General features: G+C 36.3%; 1 protein-coding gene across 6 annotated transcripts in view; it reads left to right on the top strand.

Moving 5' to 3' along the window:
• GPATCH8 (G-patch domain containing 8) overlaps positions 1–22,022 on the top strand; it is a 73,081-nt gene that overhangs the window by 30,383 nt on the left and 20,676 nt on the right. For 3 of the 6 annotated variants that reach the window (XM_045190011.2, XM_045190010.2, XM_024553599.3), the window contains 4 exons: positions 10,276–10,320; positions 12,320–12,387; positions 13,057–13,143; positions 20,015–20,158. In XM_045190011.2, the coding sequence (XP_045045946.2) occupies positions 12,361–12,387; positions 13,057–13,143; positions 20,015–20,158 (258 nt within the window). In that variant the 5' untranslated portion in view covers positions 10,276–10,320; positions 12,320–12,360. The remainder of the gene's footprint in view (positions 1–10,275; positions 10,321–12,319; positions 12,388–13,056; positions 13,144–20,014; positions 20,159–22,022) is intronic. The other 3 variants (XM_024553597.3, XM_045190009.3, XM_045190008.2) reach the window with 1 other exon arrangement.

The following is a 22,022-nucleotide window of genomic DNA, read 5'->3' as shown; positions in this document are numbered from 1 at the left end:
ATCAGGTGAATAGGTTGGGAGGGGCACAGGGGTCGTGCTGTTTCTAGTCAGAAACTGCTGAGTGCTCAGTGTGGTGTGGACAGGTGCACTCGTCAGTCGCCCAATGTGAAATGGGCAAATGCATTGAAATAGTCTTCCCCAAAATTCACTGAAGCCTAAATCAGCCTCTCACAACAACACCAGCTGGCACAGTAATACTGATGGGTTCCTAGAGCACTAAGCTAACGGGGGAAACCTGTACTACAAGCAGCCCTCCCTCCACAAGATAATTCTGGGGGTTTTTTTTTGGGGGGGGGTCTCCCTTGTGCAATTTATGCATATAACTAGTAAGCCCTTGATTTCTTTGGTTTAGTGTTAATCCTTTGTAAGAAGTTATTGAATGTTTACTTAGTGTTTGCACATGGATTATCTAACTTGAGTCCTCTGTGGTAGGTATCATCCCTATTTTACAGATGAGGAAATTGACATTCTGAGCAATATTCTGCCCAAGTACTTAAATAAGGGGTGGAATAATGGTGTCAAAACCTATGCTATAATTAATAATTCTGTGATGGATATAAACTCTGTCTTCTTCTAGAAGGGTGTGATGGTGTTGAGAAATGCAGGTAATTCAGAATTGAAATATACAGTAGTTATTCTGGCCCCCCAAATTGGAGAAAATGTGATATTTTTACCTTAGGGCACTTGAAGTGATCATATAGCTTCTTCATGATTAATATAGATTTGTATATATTTACTGGAAACTTGAGGCTAGATTGAATGGTAAGAACCTTGGCCTCATTTTTAGGGATGGTTGGTAATTGGTCTCTAGGGAAAAAAAAAATACTGTAATTCCCTCCCCTATTTTTTCTTATACTTTATGTTTCTTATGGCATTTTTAATGTTCTGCCTTGTATAATTTGTGTTTACATGTCACTTAACCTTCATTAGACTATAAACTCCTAAATTATTATAATTGCTCTTCATTTTTACATGTATCTCTGTTATTGCTTTTGCTTTTTTTTTTTTTTTTACCTGCATACATTTACTGAATCCTTCGAATGTACCAGATCTGTATTAAGTCTTAAGAGTTTGAGGATGCCCTGACTGGTGTGGTTCAGTTGGTTAGATGTCATACCACACAGTGAAAGGTCATCGGTTCAACTCCTGGTCAGGGTACATGCCTGGGTTGCAGGTTTGGTTCCTGGTTGGGGTGTGTGTGAGAGGCTACCAATTGACGTTTCTCTCCCTCTCTTTTTCCCTTCCTTCTTATGTCTCTAAAAATATATATATTTTTAAAAAGAGTTCAAGGATGTATATACATACTCTCTGCCTTCCAGAGGCTCATGTCTATTAGGGAGATAAATGTAACAAATAAATATAATGCAGTATAATGACATCAAAATTGTGAAGTTGAAGGTACAGCGGGGGGTGCCCTGGCTGGCGTAGCTCAGTGAATTGAGTGCTGACCTGTGAACCAAAGGGTCACTGGTTCGATTCACATTCAGGGCACACGCCTGGGTTGCGGGCCAGATGCCCAGTGGGGGGCAGGGGAGAGGCAACCACACAATAATGTTTCTCTCCCTCTCTTTCTCCATCCCTTCCCCTCTCTCTCAAAATTTTTTTTAAAAAGGTACAATGGAGGCTTCATAGAAAATAGAACACACAGAATTTTAATTTATTTCTTAAGTAAGTTAACGAGTAAGAAAATCTCAGACTGTGAGAATAAGGAAACAAACAAGTACATCATAACTTTGTTAATAGATTTATAGAATCTTCTCATTCTTCCATATAGAAATACAGTTATTTTAAAGTAGGACCAAATGTAAAATGAAAGAAACATAAAGTAAAAAGTGTGTTTTATAAGAAAATCTATTTTATTTAAAAATGCTAAAAAAATTTTTCATTAAAATGCCTACCAAAATGTGAAAAACAGTTTATACACTTAGTAAAGAGAACACAAGGATGGGGTATGAGGCAGGACGTTTTAGTGTTTAAAACCTTTCCTTTCTAAGGTGAAAGATTTACACAATCTGATGAGAAACCAGAGTGTATAGCCTTTGTTTTTTAAGTTATACTTCTACAAATTCCACTCAGTGGTGACACAAAAGAGATGTTTAATAAATGTATTTCCAATTAATGTTTATTAGTAATAACCTATTCTTTTGGGGATATAAAAGGATTTGATTACCATTAAATTTGTTTTCCCAGTGGCACAAGAACTCATTGCAAACAACATGAAAAATACAATCTTTCCCTGCTACTTGAAATGTCTTTTTCCTATTCAGAGATGCCTGGGATCATTGTTAATGTTACTCTTCAGGCACACAGGAAGCAGAATTTTGGGACATTTCTTAGGGACTAGCCAATCTGTTTGAATCCCAGAATTTTTCGTTGTAAGCATCAGGGACTTTAAGGTATATCTAGATAGAACCTGCAGTCAGGCAGGGAGTGAATTTAAGAAAAGAGGAATTAGGTTTTATCCATAGTTTACCTCCATCCCATCCATGGCAACAGATATAGCTAAGCACTTAATAAACTCATAAATTCATTTTTCATTTAAAATACAAGAGAAATTTGAAGCCCATTTTTTATTTTCTTTTTAGTTATAAAAAAGAATGTAAAATTACCATCTTAGCCATTTTTTAAGTGTACATTTCAGTAGTGTTAAATTCCCATTGCCGTGCAAAACCCATCTGTTTTGAATGTCTAGTAGTGTCTTCACCCTTCAAAATGCATGAATCTCTTATTCTGTTGCAACCTTAAGGGCCAAGTTTAATTGTCTTATAAATGGCTCTTTATTTTGTAGTGTCAGATTCAACAATGTACAGGCATTGTGCTGGTTTCTTCTACATAACTTTCTGTAACAACCACATGATTTGACCTAGAATATAGCCACATTTATGGCATATTGAGGTAACTCATGACAGGTTTTTTTAATTGTACCGAGCCTTTGCTATAAATAACCACCGAAGAAAGCCCTGTTGCTCTCGTGAAACCGATAATGTCGCCCAGCGTAGACTAGTCACTGCATAGAATTTCTAGGCTCATGACTTGGTCAGTTCTTAGTGTTTACTGGCTTACTGCTAACTTTCAGTTCTTTATTTTAGAGCTCCAACATCTTTTAATATTTAAGCCTAATCTCTTCAGGATATTTTTGGTAACATTTAAAATTATTTTGACCCCTGCAAGATTTTTACAAAGAGTGCCAGTTCTTGGGGCTAAGGGCAGATATCTTGTCACTAGATAGACTGGGAAACGGGGCGTGCCGACTCAGGGCTGAAATTATCTGTGGCAGGATGTGATATTGTACTGTGTAAGGTGGGTTTATTTTTGGGCTTGAATTTCCCTTACTCAGCTTTTGTTCTCTCGTAGTGTTTATTAAAATATTTCAAAAGTTAAAAAAATAAGAACGGGGTGTTAATATTGTTTCGTATCTCATCCTATCTATAAGGTTCAATCAACAAGACAACAAATATTTATTGAGCTAATAATATATTTTAGCTATATCAGCTGTAAATATCATAAGCCATAAGCAGAGTAGATAGGACATCATTCCTGCCCTTCAGGATTACTTGCTAGTCCCCAAGTCTTGCTTTTTTAACTACTGTAAAACTTTGAAGTTTTCTTGAGGCTAGAGACCATGTTTTATATTTTTATGTGTTCCTTCCATACTTAAAATTATGTGATCAATCTAAATATTTATTTAAGAATTTATTTATTTATTTTTAGAGAGGGGGGAAAGGGAGAAAGAGAGGTAGAGAAGCATTGATGTGAGAGAGAAACATTCATTAGTTGTCTTATATGCACCCTGGCCAACCCGGGACTTGAACCTGCAAATCAGGCATGTGCCCTGACCAGGAACTGAACCGGTGACCTTTTGTTTTGCAGGGTGATCCCCAACCAGTTGAGCCACACTGGTCAGAGCCAATCTGAATATTTAATTGACAAATTGCTTTAAGTTCCTTGAGAGTTGGTATTCTCATTTATTTTTGTGTTAAAGTACTTGGTTTGTAGGGTATGATGGCATTGTGAACAGCGTTTGGAAACAAAATCTGGCTACCAAATGAGTTACAGAGACAATCCAGTGGGAACTCAGAAGGAAGGGACAAAGAAATAGACTTTAGAATAGGAGTTGCAAATCAAATACCTGTTGGGGCCAGGTGGTAACATACACAGTTGAAGCCCACTGAGTGTGAGACGGTGGAAAGGAGTGTGAGCGAGCTCCTGCTCATTGTTGTCCTGTAGGAATACGTGTATAGTCTTTTGAGTGTTGTCAGAGCTTCTTGAAACCAAAAGTCAGATTTTTTTTTTGGTGAAAATTTCCAATTGATAAATATTGGTTCAAAGTTTAAGGTATTCTGGGATAAACAAAAGAAAACCTGTATTTGACCCACAGGTTACCACTTTATGACCGCATTAGAAATTTGATCTGGGTTTAAATTTGAGCTCTGCTGCTAGTAAGCAGTGTGGCCTTGCTATACCCTCAGGTATATCCATATTTTTAAAAGATCTGGGGGTGGTTTTGGGAATTAAACATGATATATATATTTAAGTTTTATATCTATATACTATCTCACTTTCCTCCCCAATATGTAGAGTGGGAGATGACACCACTTAATAAATTGAGAAACTTCAGTATTTATTCATGATCAAAACCACTGAGGTAGAAGCTGTGTTTATAACACAAGTCTTTTGACCTCTGCTCCACTGCTTTTTCCATTCTTGAAGCAGCAGAATCACCTTGGGTGCTTGTTAAAAATGTAGATTCCCAGCTAGCACAACTCAGCAGGTCTAGAGTGGGACTCAGGAAATTAACATTTTAAGCAGGCTTCCCACATAATTTGCTTTAACCACATGAATAAAATAGACTTTTAAGAAAATTACCTTTATTATAGCAAGTAGGGTTGACAGTTGGTTCTTTTACTCATCTAAAATATGTTAGTGATTTTTGGTCTGAATTAGTTTAATACTATTTATTATTTTTAATAGTCTTATCCTTAGCTTGATTTACATTTTTCCTACCTTGTTATAGGCTAATTTGGATGATTAAAATGAAGCTGGTTTATGTAGAAACTGTTTCTTAGTTAAGAAAGTAGAGTGTTCAAGAAACTTTAAAAATGAGCAATATAGAGTGTATGGTGTTAGTGATCTCTTTGTAAGCAGAGTAGTCTAATCAGGTGGAAATAATTAAATATATAAAAATTCACTAGTTAACTAATATTTGATAAATTTGGAACTAAGAAGAGACAAGTGCTTTCAAAGCTATTTGGAATCATAGACTATAGAAGTAACAAAGAAAATTTCCAGGGGTCACCTAAAATCTCTGGGCTCTTAGCAGAGACTTGAAAGGAAATAAGGGGATTTTCGAGATTTCACTGTTTGACTTTCTGAATTTACTGTGACATTCCACATAGACTTCATCTAGTACAAATTTGACCTACCACACTTAATACTTCCTATTTACATACATAGGTCTATGGTCCTCTTCCAGGTGATGATAATATAGTAAAATAGTAAGCATTTTGACAATGTTTAATTTGTTTTGTTTTGTTTAGGCTTATTTTCTTAGATGATTTGTACTATATATTTAATTTGGAGAAGTTCTTAATAAAATTATGCCTTTTGAAGTTCATTCTCCTGGCTTGGGTTTAATATTTATGTAACATTGCCTTTTCAGACTCACTAGTTCTCATTTTGTTAATGGAATGATATATGGGAAGGATTTTTGGATAGTACTTGGTTATTGATCTTGGATAATAATTCCCTCCATCTGTCCATAGGGTTGTTTCATTATCACCAAATTTTACATAGAACATTAGAAATTATCACAGCTTCTGTTTTAGAGTATCTTTCATTTTAAGGTATTTATTTTCAAAAATGCCAAAACTGGAAAGGAAAGGAAAAGAAGTTAATTTTTTAATTTTTTGAAGTCTTAAGGAGATGTCTGGGTTAGAGTTTAACAACTTCCTGTATAGTGATTTATGGTTTACAAAGCACCTTCTGTGTGCTGCCTCTTTCTATCTGCATGACAGTCCTGGAAGTGAGGCTAACGCCTCCATTATTAAGGGGAGGCTGTCAAGAAGGGCTCTGATTGTCAAAAGTCACGCAAGTATTTAGAGATTATCTTACTAGAGAACTAAGATTTCATATCCCAGCTTTTTTAGGGACCCCCTAGAAATACAAGTATATAGAAAGAAAATACTTAAAATGAATTGAGGAAAGGGTTATTGTGGAAAGTAAAGGAGGAACAGTTTAAATGAAGCTGGAAAGTCTTTTTTTGAGTTACAGAGTGATCATGGAATAGTAAAAATTCTCAGTGTTATGATGGAAAACTTAACAAATAATAACAGAAAACAACTCCAAGGAAGCATTGGATTATTCTATTATTATAATACCACAGAACTGTCTACTGTATACATAACTCCAAATATTTTTTAAATTTTAAAAAATATTTATTTATTTTTAGAGAGCGAGGAAGGGAGGGAAAAAGAGAGGAAGAGAAACATTAAACACCAGACCTAACATTGTTTTTCTTCTCCCCTAAGTCTCATGGTTTGGATTACTTGCCCTGAAATTGTATTGATTAAGTTGGTTTTTCCATTTAAAAAATAAATTCATTTTAGCATAACTGCAGACTACAGTGAATTGATATAATTTTTAGCCAAAACAGTATTACCTAGAATAAAAGTATAACTTCCTATTGAACTTCCTTATTCTAGGAAGCCAGCTCTAATACTTTGGAAAGATGGAAGGATAGAGATTCCTTTAGTCCACAGTTAAACTGTACCCTTACAAAATATCTATATTTGGAAATCAAATTAATCTGGTTGTTGTATAAGATGGCTAAACAGGCTATGGCAAGAATATAGTTAATTTCTGTAGGACTGGAGAATTTGAATTCTGTTTTGAATTGGAAGTCTTTTTTTTTCCCCCTTAACTAGAAACTATAGGGAATAATTAATGTGCTTGATGTTTCCAGTTAGTGTTTACTGAAAGGTAGCATATATCGTGTTACAGTTACTAAGAAAAAATACCTCAATGATGCTAAAAGTAATTATTGTTTTTATGCTATCAGTTTCAGGAGAAGTTTGCAAAAGTGAAGCTTTGATTTGGAAATAGATGTACCATTTTTTACTAAGTAACTTTCTCAAAATGGTATGTAATCATTGTTTAAAAAAAAATTTTTTTAATCCTCACCTGAGGACATTTTTTCATTTTAGAGAGGAAGGGGGGTGAGAGAGAAACATCTGTGTGAGAGAGAAGCATCTATTGCTGCCTCCTGTGCTTGCCCAGATTGGGGATCAAACCCGCAACCTAGGCTTGTGCCATGACCAATCAAACCCTCAACCTTTCAGTTACAGGGTAACGCTCCAACTAACTGAGCCATACCGACAAGGCTGTAATCATCATTTTAATAAATGAAATTATATTTAAGTGCCCTACATATAGCTTACTATAGAAACCTATGTTGGATAGCTTTGCAAATCAGAAAATAGTCATTCAAAATACAAAAACAGTAATTTTGTATTATTCTTGATTTTCACATGTGTATTTGAGTTGCTTAAAGTAAGAAATAGATTTAAAGATGTTATGTCAGGTTCTTGGCCTTTATCAGTTTAACGCCCTTTTGGAAGTAAACTTTTTAACTTTTTGGTGGCTTTAATATTTACTTTTGCTTCATTAAGATTAACCTTTAAAAACAATTTTAGACATCTTTAAAGAGCAACTTCAGACATTTTTAAGCTTTGGCTCCACCAATGTTCTGTTTTTCCCTCCTCATGCCAGAAGTTTAAAGTGGTAAGATTCTTTTTCCTAATTATGGATAATTCCTGGAATGTAGGCCTTTGTTTTGATCATTGCCATATGCCCAGTGCCTTCCAACAGTGCCTGATATGTAGTAGCAACTCAGTAAATATTTGTAGTAAATATGTATTGTTGGATGAATCTCGGTAAGGGGAAAGGCAGTAGAGATAAATTAATGTTCTTACATCTGTTGGTCACTTTGGAAGCTTCTTCATTTCTAATTTATTTCTATGAGAAGTCATGTGCCTTCCGTTTCTGAAGTGTAGGTGATTACCAGATTTTGGTTGTTCTTTAATATGTTTTCCCCAATTGTTCTATTCCTGGATTTTGTCTCTAAACGAAGTATTTCTCAAAAAAAAGGTATTACTCTACCGTCTAGTTCTTTGGGCCAGTTTTGTAGATTGGTATATCCTGAACTGATTTAAATCGAAACTAATTCATGAGGGATTGTTCTCAGAAACAGGGTGACTGTAGGCAATCAATGGATTTTTATATTTGGCCTTATTCTCCACTTACGATGTTGTAATACCTTCACATTTTCACAAGAGATGCATGTATGAACAACCTAGCATTTTTGTCATTGTAGAAGTAAAACTGCCTCTTACAGTAGAGAAAGTACAGTTCTTTTGGTCAGTGAAACATTACTTGAAGTTTCTCTTCAAAAAATTTTTTATTGAGGTATAATTAACGTACATTATTAGTTTAAGGTGTACAACATAATTTGATATGTGTCTGTATTTAAAGTTTTTACTTTAAAGTATGAATATCAGTTTTTTTCCCTTATCACATGATTTCACTATTGGCACATTACATATTTGATATGTTTCCTTTTTTCCTTTCCCTTCTTTAGTTGGCCCAATCATAGTCATAGTATCTGCTGTATTTTGCTGTGTATAATGGGCACTTTTTTGCCCAAATTTTTGAGGGAAAAATGAGGGTTTGCATTATACACAGGTATAATAATGGATGCAATAATCCCGTGTGTAACGCACAGCAAACCATGGGTGCACATTATACACGGGAGTGCGTTATGCATGCAAAGTACAGCCGTTCTTTGGCTGAGGAGAACAATTTTTTTATTTTTCAGGAAAGTAGTTAGTGTTTTGGTTGAAGTTGCCTTTTTGGAGTGAAATAAACAAAAAATTCTTAATTAATTTTAAGAAATATTTGCTCCCTTTAAAAGAAACCAAGAAATAGGGAACCTGGATAGAGTTCAATTTATTTGAAAAAGAAGTTAAGTTTTCTAGAAAGTACCCTATTGGCAAACATTCTGTTACTACCTACCTTTTGGAAATTCATCACTGTAAGTTACTCTTCAGATGTTTCACAGTGGTATTTTTGTGATAGGATTTATCATTGATCACAAATGAATAAATTGAAGGGATTTTTAAAATCTTTTTTTTAAACACTTCATTTATTTATTTTTAGAGAGAGGTGGGGAGAGGGAGAGAAAGAAACATTAGTGCAGGAGAGAGACATCCATTGGTTGCCTCTTGCACACCCCCAACCAGGGACCGGGTCTGCATCCCAAGTATGAGCCCTGACTGGGAATTGAACTAGAGACCTCTTGGTTCACAGGCTGGCACTCAATCCACCGAGCCACACCAGCCAGGGTGGGAATACTTTTTTAATGCTCCAACTTCTTCCTGTTTGTATTGTTTGGTGTCTTTTCTCTCGTTTGAGATTATTCCTTGATCTGGAACCTCTTTAATAATGGAAAGAAATTACTACTTGGCCTGGGCAGTAATGTCAACTTGCAGATTGTTTTTAAAGCCAAACTGTTTATTTTTTGTTAGTTACCTATGAATGGACTAACTTAGTTGTGACAGGCCTTTTGATGCCACTTTCTCTGGAGTTCCTGGTCTGGTTCAAAGCTTGGCTTTGTTATATGCAGGCTTTGAAAGAAGGCTTCATTCATTAAAAGATGACAGAGTTCTAAGGAAAGCTAATTCAAGAGTTTTATTCATTCTTAACAGAACTCAAATGCACCTGGTTTTCCAGGCCCTGAAGATCTGTGGTTATTTTCCAGACCTTTTACTTACTGTGTGTGTTTTTAGGAAGGTCTTGATGACTCCCCTCCTGCCCCTGAAATCCTCTTAGAGTTCTTTCCGTGAGGCAAATAATTTGATCACTGTCTGGTCGATCTGTCTTTCATGTTATTTCTTTAAGGAAAAATCCCACGTTGGGCCCTGAATACTGATTGGAAGCTAGAGCTAGCTCTCTCATTTTGAACTAACACTGTCTCCCATCCCCTGCATTATTGAAGAGAGTGTTGTTTATATTCTCGAGTAGCAGTACGAAAATCTCACACCCTGGTCCAACCAGTATGAAAATAACTGCTGTGGCACAGGGTGCCCTTCCTCGGCCCCAGCTGAAATTGGGGGAGGGACAAAGTCCAACTGTTACTTTACCCAATCCTGTCTGCCTGCTAGAAGGCCTGTTTCCTACCCTAATGGTTTCTGCCTAACAGATGGTGTTTCTTTTTTACAGCATTATGATCCTGGACTTGTTGTGGTGATGGTAAACTTAGCAGTGGTAATTTTTTATTTTCAGACTGAATTACTCCTTTTGTCATCAGTGCACCAATATGTTAGGCTTACTTTCTCTGTTGTAGCCTTCATCCTTCTGCTTGGTCTTTTTTCATTTTCCTTTCCTTTCCTTATGCAACTTGTCTGATCCTCGTTCATTAAAGGGTAATGTTAAGGAGGGATGTATCTGTTTGTGTTAGAACTACAAAAAAAAAAAATCAGTTAAAACATTAAATTCTAATACTGTCAAAAACTTGATTTCCCCACAATGTAATGGGCACTAGCACTTGCTACTGCAATTTTTAAATAAATTAAAACAAACTTTGACTGCCTTAGAAGGCAAAAGTACTAATGCAGCGTTTATAAACAGGGGTTTACAGAGGTAATGAATTTGTACCAAAACTTTCTTAATTCTTGCATAACAAATTCTGATAGACCAAAAAAAGATACCAAAACAACAAAAAAAGTAAATTCCTTTGTCATTATTTTTCAATTCTTTCATTGGACCATTTGTTTTTACCAGTAAATCCCTGATTGAGACGTTATGAAAGTGATATTGCACCTAGGAAGTCATTTTTATAACCTGTCTTAATTTGGTCCTTTTGCTAAAGATTGCAGTCACTGCTTATTTATTATACCATTGGGCATAAGGTGGTAATGCATTTTCATTTTGTTTAACTGGCAGTCTTTGATGGTACCTAAAAGAAGGCTGTATTTTTTTTTTCTGGCATGAGATGTTCTTTATTTACTTAAATTTTTTTTCACTATAATAACTATTCCTAATTATATCCTTATTTATTGTTTATAAAATATTGGGATATTGGTGATAAGTAAACTTCTGAATTAGTTTTTCATTATTTTTTAAAGATGAGAAGTAATCCCACAAATACAGAGCAACTACAGATATGAGTGGTTGCCGGTCACGTTGAAAAGTTTCTTCTTTTTTCTCCAGGACCAAACCTAGTTATGATCATGGCATTTGTTGTTATTTTTAATTTGGTTTTGGTGATACCTCAGATTTATCCTGACAAAGCTTAACTTTTAGCCCAAAGGTATAATATATATGTGTGTATAACAAAAACAAAAAAAACCAAAAACAATTGTTTACACCAGCCTGCGTGAAGTGATGAGGGAAGTAAACATTGTGTTTTTTCACTAAAGGTGTACATCGGATAAGGTGAGTCCTCCTATCAGTGGGCTTACATCACAATAAACAGCGCAAGTTGTGATGTAAAACAGCTGTGGTAGTAAAGTGCTTGTCTGCCCCATTTTGCTTTGTTTGGCTGGTTATGAGTGGATTAAATATACATTTTTTAAAATCTCCAGCATAGATTGATTAGTTTAAAGTCAATTTTCTTCGCAACTAGTCCTTTTCACAGCTTACCGATTCCTACAGTCAGTGTTAAATCCACTCTGGAAAATGGGACCTCAGAGCACCAGTTCAAAAGAAACACCATTCTTTGTTTCTAAGGGCAACTAACTGTTGCTTTTTATTTAAGTTTTTCATAACCCACTTAACTATAAAGCATCTTTTGAAAACAAAATGATACTGAACATACTGAGTTGTAGTTACAGAGTTTTCCTGTATCCTGTTTGAAACTATGCTTTTCAGATTTAAGTATGTCAGATGAGGTGAGATGTTTGTTACCCATTTTAAAAGTATGTATGGGAGGATGTCAGTGGACAGTAAGAGTGAAGTGATTTCTTGATGAAAAGTTATTATAAACCTCCTGGTGCCATAGCTTAGAAATGCTTTGCATTACTTACTTAATTTTGCCATATTCCTGGAATTGTCCTCTCCGGAAAGACAGTCAAGGTGGGTAGTTGGGCTTAAACTGGGAGAGGTAGGTTTGGCTGTAAGCTGTGAGAATGGCTTGTGTTTGGTTCACTGTAGCTTTCTGGTCTCTGCACTCCAAGGCAAGATCTCTAACCACCCAAACCTAATGTGTAAAGTGAGCTGTCGGCTTAGGTTTGCATCTTACCCTGATTATGTGTTCCTGTTACAGGGAGAACTGATCCCATTCCGATTGTTGTCAAGTATGACGTCATGGGCATGGGTCGCATGGAAATGGAGGTAAATTGATTTGATTATCTCACTTGTTTTATGGGGTATTTAAAATAGATATTAACTCCAAACTCAGATGCCAATGCAAGAATACATTTATTAGATAGAATGTAGTTTCAATATTTTCTTTGGAAATTTAAAAATATATTTTACATTTTTATTTAGTGCTGCCTTTGAGGCAGATAGATGGCAAATAATAACTGTTTTAACTGAGGCATAAAGAAATTGAGTGGTTTGCCCAAGGTTATGCCACAAGGCAAGATAAAGCTTAAAGTAGGGTCTGGACCCTACTTGTTTCACTAGTCAGTGTTGCTTAACTTATAAAACGTGTTGTGCTAGAAGCTTTGTCCCTATAGAGATGTGCACAGCTGTCATCAGTGTTTTCTTCTTTTCATCGCCTCAAATGTTTTCTCCATTTACTCTTAATTCTTTGGCATTGAACGTTGAATTAAAGTCTGTCATCATCAAAAAATGTGCCTGTTGGGAACCACCAGCATGAAAGGATTAATGAACTTTCCTTCATGTTGTTTTCTCTGTGGGGTAACAGAAAAGCAAGAGGTTGCTGAGCAAATACAGTGTTTTATTTTCATACAGTACTGTAATTGTGCAAGTGACTTTTTAAACAGCTAATTGGGGGTACTTAAGGAATTAAGATTAATTATATCTATTTTTGTTAAGCTCGATTATGCTGAAGATGCTACCGAACGGCGCCGTGTCCTAGAAGTGGAAAAAGAAGACACGGAAGAATTGAGACAGAAGTACAAGGTACTTAAATGAAGCCTTTCTTTGTATATGGGGTGCTCACACTGAGATATTTTCAGTGAAAAAGATCTCTCTGTTAACAGCATCTGTTTAACATTTGGTTGTGATTAGTAGTAGATCTCAAGCTTCTGAACTTTCTTATTTATTGCTTCTGTGCAAACTATAGAGATGATAATACCCACGTTAGCCCCCGGTTGGTGTGGTTCAGTGGATTGAGTGCCAGCCTGCACACCAAGAGGTCGCTGTTTCCATTACTAGTCAGGGCACACGCCTAGGTTGCGGACCAGGTCCCCAGTAGGGAGTGCTCGAGAGGCAGCCACACATTGATGTTTCTCTCCCTCTTTCTCTCTCCCTTCCCCTCTCTCTAAAAATAAATAAATATTTTTTAAAAGAGTGAGAGATTAAAGGGGAAAAATATGATTATCTCAATAGATGAAAAAAGTAAGGCATTATATAAAACTCAGCATTCATTCACGATGAATAGTCTTATCCAACCTGATAAAGAAAGGACTTTCCTTAACCAGACTGAATGCCTTCAAAAACCATGTAGGAGACATCATACTTAATATTAAAAAGTTGAGCCCTGGCTGCTGTGGCTCAGTGGTTGAGTGCCGGCCTGCGAATCAAAAGGTCACTGGTTCGATTCCCAGTCTAGGGCACATGCCTGGGTTGTTGGCCAGGTCCCCAATTGGCAGCACGCGAGAGGCAACCACACATTGATGTTTTTCTCCCTCTCTTTTCCACTCCTCACCCCTCTCTAAAAAATAAAGTAAATAAAATCTTTAAAAAAAAATTTTTTTTTAAGGTGAAAGCCCTTGTTTTGAGATGAAGAGACATAACAAGAGTGCCTGCTGTCATTGTTTCTATTAAATGTGCTGGAGGCCCTAAGCACAGTAAGGTGGACAGACAGAAACAAACAAACCAAGATTATGTAACAGGCGGAAGGAAGAGACAAAACTGTTTCTGTTTGTAGGTACGATTATGTAAACAGGTATCTAAAACAATATACAGATAAATTATACAAATAACAGTTTAGCAGGATGCTACATGCAAAATAATAAATTTAAATTTGTGTCTCTATAGATCAAGTTCCAAAATGAAGATTACATGATGAGTAAGACTTATTTAAAAACATTATTGAGAGTCATTAAAGAATAGTGAATAAAAAGATTTTTAATAATTTGTTCATGTATTAGAAGACTTAATATTATAAAGAAATCTGTTTTCCACCAAATTTTCTGTATATTTAATGCAATCAAGTCAAAATCCCAACATGATTTTGTATGGAATTTGACAAGCTTATTCCAAAATTTTTATGGAAGTATAAAGGGCCAGGCATAGTCACAGCAGTCTCAAAGCATGAGATAGAAAGACTTGGCCTTACCAGCTCTCAGAGTTTATTGCAGAGCTATGTATGGCAAGTTCGATAAAGTGATACTGACACAAGTATCACTGGAACAAAAAGGAGAGCCCAGACCCAGACCCCTTCTATACTTGGCCACCGGATAAGACAAAGGTCATATTACAGATAAGTGAGGAAAAGAGCGAACTTTTCAATAAAAGGTTTTGAGACAATTGTCTGCCCGTGTGGGAAATAATAGATTTGTACTCCCTGCCTCATACCATACAATAATCGATTGCAAATGGATTAAAGATTTAATTGTAGAAGGAATAAACAAAGCTTTTAGAAGATAGTATAGAAGATTCTCTCCTGTACTTACTGTTTTCTTGTTTTTCATGTTAGTAATATTTTCCCCAACATTTTATTATGAAAGTTGTTGAGCATACAGAAAAAGTGAGAGAACTATACAGTGAATACCCATATACCCACCACCTGTATTCTACAATTAACACTTAAGAATACTGTTTCATTACATTACATATCAGTGACGTTTTTAAAAACAGATTTATTGATAACCAGTGCCTTTTTAAAATTCCTAAAATAGCTCTTTGATTCTTTTTGCAATTTGCCTTGTTTTGCTTTTTGCTTTTTAATAATGCTCTGCTTTTACCTTTTGCTATTTTTGCCTTTTTTTCTTTTTAAACATTCTAAATGTTCTTATTTTATAATTCTTTTCAAATTTTCTATTATTTGTAATACTTGTTATTCAGGGTCCAACACAAATAACACCCCTTTTTTATTACAAAATTGTAAGTGTGTAATTCTGTAACATAACAATAACACTTAAGCACACCATATGATACTATAGGTGAAATGTTCAAATTAAAACTATAAATTATTACACCCATGTTATTACCCTACCCACCACACTCACGCAGGTGTCAGTTCTGCCGGACGATGTGTGTTTTTATCTTTTGTTTCTTCTCCTGACATCTCAGAGCAGTTTGTTTCCTTGTGTGGTTCGCAGTTTTGATTGTCATGTCGTCACCTGTGGAAATTTGTCATACCCAATGAATATAGCCACCAAAATGTTCAAATCTGGACTACAAGAGGGGAATTGGTATCAGTAAGAGATACAAGTTTGGGAAGTGTCTGTGTACTGATAATTTTAAAGTTGCAGGAATGGATTAAATTGCCCAGTGAGAAAGGAAAAATACAATATTAGAAGCAAATTTAATGTATTTAAAGAAATAAAAAGGATTATGAGTAAAGGGCAAGAGGCCATATAAAAACTCAATGAGAGGCTTTAATAGCAGGTTATACAAGGCAGAATATTAAATTATAATGCAACTGAAGAAATATCCACAATGTAGCAAAAAGTGGAGGTGGGGGGCAAGAAAGAAATGGAAAATATATGAGTTGTTAAGAGTTAGATAACAAAGAATAGGCAGAGTTCCAGAAAGAAAAAGAATAGGGTAGAGACAGTGTTCAAAGGGAAGATTCCAGAATGGATGGAAGGTGCAACTCACAGATTCAGGGAGCCTAATAATTAAAAAAAAAAAAAAAAAACTACACATAGATACATTCTGGTAAGACTATAAAATACCGAAGTAAAAAGACTTTTACTGGACTCAAGCTCAGTAATCTTTTACTGGAATCTTGAATGCTCAGAGCAAACAACCATCAACCTAGAATTGTACACCCAGCCAAAAGTCCTACGAGTAAAGATAAAAATGGGTAAACTTTTACATAAATGCGTTAGTTTGCTTCTAAAAGACTCCCAAAAGAAATTTCTATGAGACTTCTGGCCAAAATGGTTGTGTAGGTAATCACAGTTCCCCTCCTCACGCAACCATATCAAAGTTACAACTAAACTATAGAACAGTCATTTGGAACCATGAGAAATTGAGCTGAATGGAAATCCTACAACTGTAGAATTAAAGAATAAACCACATCTTGACTGGTAGGACGGGAGGGGACATGGAATGGGCTGGTCCCACACCCATGTGGCAGATAAAAGTCAGTAGGGATATACCAGGAGCAAGGGGTCCCAGCCCAGAGTTCCAGTGCCAGGAAGTTAAATCTCCATAACTTTTGGCTATAAAAACCAGCAGGGATTGAAGCTATGGAAAACAGAAACTGCTGGAATCCTAGGCAGTTTGTTTTAAAGGGCCTCTGCACAGATTTACTCGCACTCACTCCCTCTGAGCTCCAGCACCAGGGCAGCAGATTGAAAGGCATCAGAGACAGATGGAACGGAACTGAATTGTCCTGTATCAGGGTGAGAGCAGGGGGGTTCTCCAGACAGAAGGGCTGGTAGAGGCCATTGTTCCTTTTTGTGCCCTCTCCATATACAGCCTGCAGGTGGGCACCACACTCCCATCATCTGGGCTCACACTGTTTACCCCACTCTAGTGATTCCCTGAGGCCCTACCCCACCCAGCTTTCAGGACTGCCCAAGCGTTTCAGTGGCTTTTCTATACAAATGGCTTGCCCCGACCCATGCTTCAGATTTTCCTAAATTCTCAAACAAGCAGCCCCTGGCTTCAGCAAGCCCTATACTGCTCACTAAGTTGCCCCAGGCCCAGCATAAGTAGCAGCTGTGTGCAAATCACTTTGTAGTTTATGCCGTATGGCCCTGGACGGAACACAGGCAGTGGCTGACCTGGGACGTGCCGAACAGCAATCAAAGCTCAACTACAACAGGACAGAGTGCATAGCCCACACGGTGGGTGCCTCTTAAGTACCCAGCTTGGGTAATAGGGAAGGCTATGCCACTGAACCCTACAGGACACCTACTACATTAGGCTACCCTATCAAGCTTGGGGGACATAACAGCTGTACCTAATACATAGAAACAAACTCAGGGAGGCTGCCAAAATAAGGAGACAAAGACATGTGGCCCAAATGAAAGAATAGAACAAAACTCCAGAAAAAGAACTAAACAAAATGGAGGCAAGTAATCTACTAGATGCAGAGTTCAAGACACTGGTGATAAGGATGCTCAAGGAACTTAGTGAGAACCTCAGCAGCATAAAAGAGATCCAGTCAGGATCGAGGGTACACTAATTGAAATAAAGAACAATTTACACAGAACCAACAGTAGAGTTGATAAAGCTGAGATTCAAATCAGCGATTTAGAACATAAGGAAGCAAAAAACAACCAATCAGAACAGCAAGAACAAAAAAGAATCCAGAAAAATGAGGATAGTGTTAAGGTGCCTCTGGGACAACTTCAAGCATACCTCATGGGGGTGCTAAAAGGAGAAGAGAAAGAACAAGAAATTGGAAACCTATTTGAAAAAAAAAGAAAAGAAAACTTCCCTAAGCTGGTGAGGGAAATAGACATAGAAGGCCAGGAACTGCAGAGAGTCCTAAAGATGAAACCAAAGAGGCCCACTCCAAAGACACATCATAGTCAAAATGTCAAGGAGAACAGAAACAGAATCATAGATATGAAGAATGTTTTGATGGTTGCCATATGGGGGGGATGGGTGAAAAAGCTGAAGAGATTAAGAAGTATAAATTGGTAGTTACAGAATAGTCATGGGGATGTACAGTACAGCATAGGGAATAGAGTAGCCAAAGAACATATATGCATGACCCATGGTCATGGACAACATTGTGGGGATTGCCTGAGGGATTATGGGGGAAGGGAGAAAAATTGGGACAACTGTAATAACATAAACAATAAAATATAATTAAAAACATTTTTTAATTTCTGGAGAAGTACTTTAGGAAGAAGACACGTGATTTCCATTGAAAGGCCTGAGATACAATGAGGAATCTCTCTTTTTTAAATTCTCAGTCCTCACCTGAGGGTATGTTTATTGATACTAGAGAGGAGAATGGAGAGGAGGAGAGAGAGAAACAGACATCAGTGTGAAAAACATTGATCAGCTGCCTCTTGTCTATGCCTCGATTGGGAATTGAATCCACACCCTTTTGGTGCACAGGACGATGCTCCTAACTGACTGAGCCACCTGGCCAGGGCTAATGAATCTCTTATGATCAAAATTTAATTAGGTTGTGTTGTGTTTTTTTAATCCAGTGTTTTAATCTCTTCTTTTGGAAGAGTAAATCTTCTAAATCTGTAGAAACACTATCAAAAAGATTATCATGTAGAATTAAGTAAAAACCAAGATAGGATTAAGATAGCTTCAGCAGTCACCAACCAGTGCTAGATTGATTCTACTTGGTACCTGCTACTTCATACTGCTCACTTTTGAATCAAAGTCTCATGTAGATGCCTCTGACCGGAAGAGGATGGATCACATGCCTGCATCCTAGTTTTAAGGGAGGTTGGGAAAGTGAGCTTTCTGATTTCTATCTTGGGGGAAAACCAGCACCAATGAGGAAAAATACCAACAAGTTGTTTAACAGCCAGACAATGTGAAACTGCCCAGGATATTTAGAGGAAATTATCATAATGATTTAATACGGCAAAAAGTGTGCTATACATAATGTGCTATACATTCCCTTTTTAGTTTTAATAAATTTATCTAAGATAGTTTACTGGCATTCTACAAAATATAGCAATCATTGGTTGCTGACAAAGTAGCTCATATGAGAAATGGTAAGAGAGATGGTAGATGCTAAAGCTGCTTTGAAAGTGTTCCAAAAGTTACAATACTGAGTAGAAGAAAGGCCAATTTTAGAAGCCTTTGAAATGAGACTTCTCGTTAAGTCTTTTAACTAAACGGAGCTACTCATTGTGAGAATGGTGCATCTACGCTGCTGTAAAAAACTAGCAAATATGTAAATCATTTATCATTTCCCTTTCTCATTGTTCTACTTAACATCAAATGAATATATTGAACTTGTTTTAAAATGTATTTTGATGTCTAGTTTTTAAGTGGAACTGCTGAGACATATTGGACCATCTCTTGGGTCAGTCCTACAGTTTTGTGCCAGAACCTCATTAAACCAGTGAATAACCGACATATATCCATGTTGACATTTTGAAATTAGCAATGCAGCTTATTTGGAGAGTAATCTCAAATAACTGTGTGACGGGCTGCAGTAATGTCTAAAAAGTTGAATATTAATGTTACTCCTGCTTTCTCCGGGTATTTGCCTGGCATATCTTTCTCTGTCTTTATCTTTTTAACTTTAAACTTCCTGAGCCCTCATATTTTAGGGGGATTGCTTGGAATCAGCATGTAGTTGGACTTTTCTTCTTTTTTCTTCTTACTATTTTTTTTGGTTTTTATGGAAGTGCCTTCATTTCATCATTTGTGAAAAATACTTTTATTTGGTATACAAACGAAAATGTATCCTTTAGCACACTGAAGCACACTGTCTTCCACCTTCTGTTGTTGCTTTTCAATCTGCTCTCAATCTGATTCTGGGTGATTTTTTTTTCTGGGTAGTTTTATGATTTCACTGTCTTTGGCCCCTGTAGTTTCACTAAAGTGTGTCTAGGTGCGTGTTTTTATGTAACCTCTCTTCAGGTCAGACTACTTTTTTACGACATTCACTTAAAATTCTATCAAGTTCATTTTTTTGTTTTCATTTTGTGGTTTCTTACAGGATTATGTTGATAAAGAGAAGGCAATTGCCAAAGCACTGGAAGACCTCAGAGCCAACTTTTACTGTGAACTCTGTGATAAGCAGTATCAGAAACATCAGGAATTTGACAACCATATCAACTCCTATGATCATGCACACAAGCAGGTGAGGAATAGTTATTTGCTCACAAACAAAAAGATACTTTATTTGTTGTTATAACTATTGAATTTCGAGTGGATCCAAAAAAACTCGATGATTTTGGTTTCTTGTATCTGCAGGTTTTTATGTGAAGTCATCTGATTTACTTGACTTTTTTTCAGTGACAGAAGTCCTGCCATAGACCATCCCCTTTACCTCACCTTCCAGCATTTTATGTAGAGTGGAGAATTGTGAGATCCATAAATCTTACATAAAATTTTTGGTTTTAGTGGTTTCTCAATTTGTATTTGATTTGGTAATTCAACTGAGGATCACCAGGAACTCTGTTTCTCTTCCTCCCCCTTTCTGAACATGTTAAACTTTGACAGTTATCCCAGACTGGTTGTTTCATCTTCTGTATGGAAAAACTCATACTTTATTAGCTACTCTTTCCTATCAGTAAGTCGATAAATCTTGTTACACCCTTGGAAAGTAGATAAATCTTGAGAAGGAAAATAAAATTATATGCTATCTTAACTTTAACAAAAGAACTCCGATGCCAAATGTTGAAGAACTTGCTGAAAAATGAATTACACATTCTTCACAGTCTTTTTTTTCTTCATTAATTTGGGGGGGGGGGTGTTGTACCTAACTAGTTACTGGCATAAAGAAGGCAACAATAACTCCTCTGAGGGATTTTAGAAGGAAGAAATTAATCTTTGAATCTATCGTACAGTTCTGGCTTTTTAAAGAATTTTGAGCCATTTGACCTTGAGTGAACTCATTAGGTCTTTGTGGGATATAAAGTCCTAACAGATACACCAAAAAAAAGGTGTATTTGTTAAACTTACAAGATCTATGGGCATTGCTGAAATGCTATCTTAAGCTGGTCCTGTTAAACCAACACTCTTTTTAAACCTTCGCTTTGCTTTATTTTTCAACCAATGAAAGATTTCAGAGCATCGGAAAAAGGAAGACTTGGACTAAGCTTTACTTTTCCTGCCACAGGGGTAATTTCCAGGCTGGTTGTAGTATAATACTTTATACAGTAATCCCTTCCGCATTCATCCACACCTAACCAATGTAAGATTCTTTCACTTCTAGAGTTCTATTGAAGACAGCTTTTCAACTTTTTATACATTATTTTAGTACATTGTCCGTTCTGCCTGATTTGAAAAAGAGAAATTGAGAGATCATATATATCAGGGGTGTCAAACTCATTTTTCACCTGGGGCCATATCAGCCTCTCTGTTGCCTTCAAAGGGCCGAATGTAATTTTAGGACTGTATAAATGTAACTGCTCCATAACAATTAAGTGAGAGCTCGGCGCTGCCACCAGGTAGGAACAAGGTGGAGGGCCGGATTTGGCCCGCAGGCCTTGTGTTTGTCACCTGTGATGTATGTGGACAAGATATATTGGCAATTACCTTACCCCTTCAGAGGATTATTTGCCAAGAAAGAAGAATGCAACAGTGAATAATACTTATTCAGTAACTTTTCCAGCTTTTCAGTGTATATATAATTCATATTTTCAGGTTATTTTTTATGGAATTATCAAAGACATTTTATATCTAAGTATATACTCACCTTTTTGGGTTCTTGAAAATTTGTTCAGTTAAGCTCTGTGATTAGTTTAAGACTCCAGAAGAAACTCTAGGGACCAAACAGACATTTAGAAAGGTTACATTTTTAGTTGATGAGAAGTCTCTTGAGTAAAGTTTTAATTAGAAAAGAATAAACCAGGACGAGTGTAATTCAAATTTGGATAATGTGTACACTTGCTTTTTAAGGTGGGAAAAAATCTAAGCAAAACAGATTCACAGTTAAATACAGAACTAATAAAGTTCACATTGACATTAATGTGATGGAAGACAATGTTTTAGTGATGTTT

The sequence above is a fragment of the Desmodus rotundus genome, chromosome 9 (genome assembly GCF_022682495.2).
Source record: "Desmodus rotundus isolate HL8 chromosome 9, HLdesRot8A.1, whole genome shotgun sequence".
NCBI lineage: Eukaryota > Metazoa > Chordata > Mammalia > Chiroptera > Phyllostomidae > Desmodus > Desmodus rotundus.
This window is presented reverse-complemented; position numbering and strand designations above follow the sequence as displayed.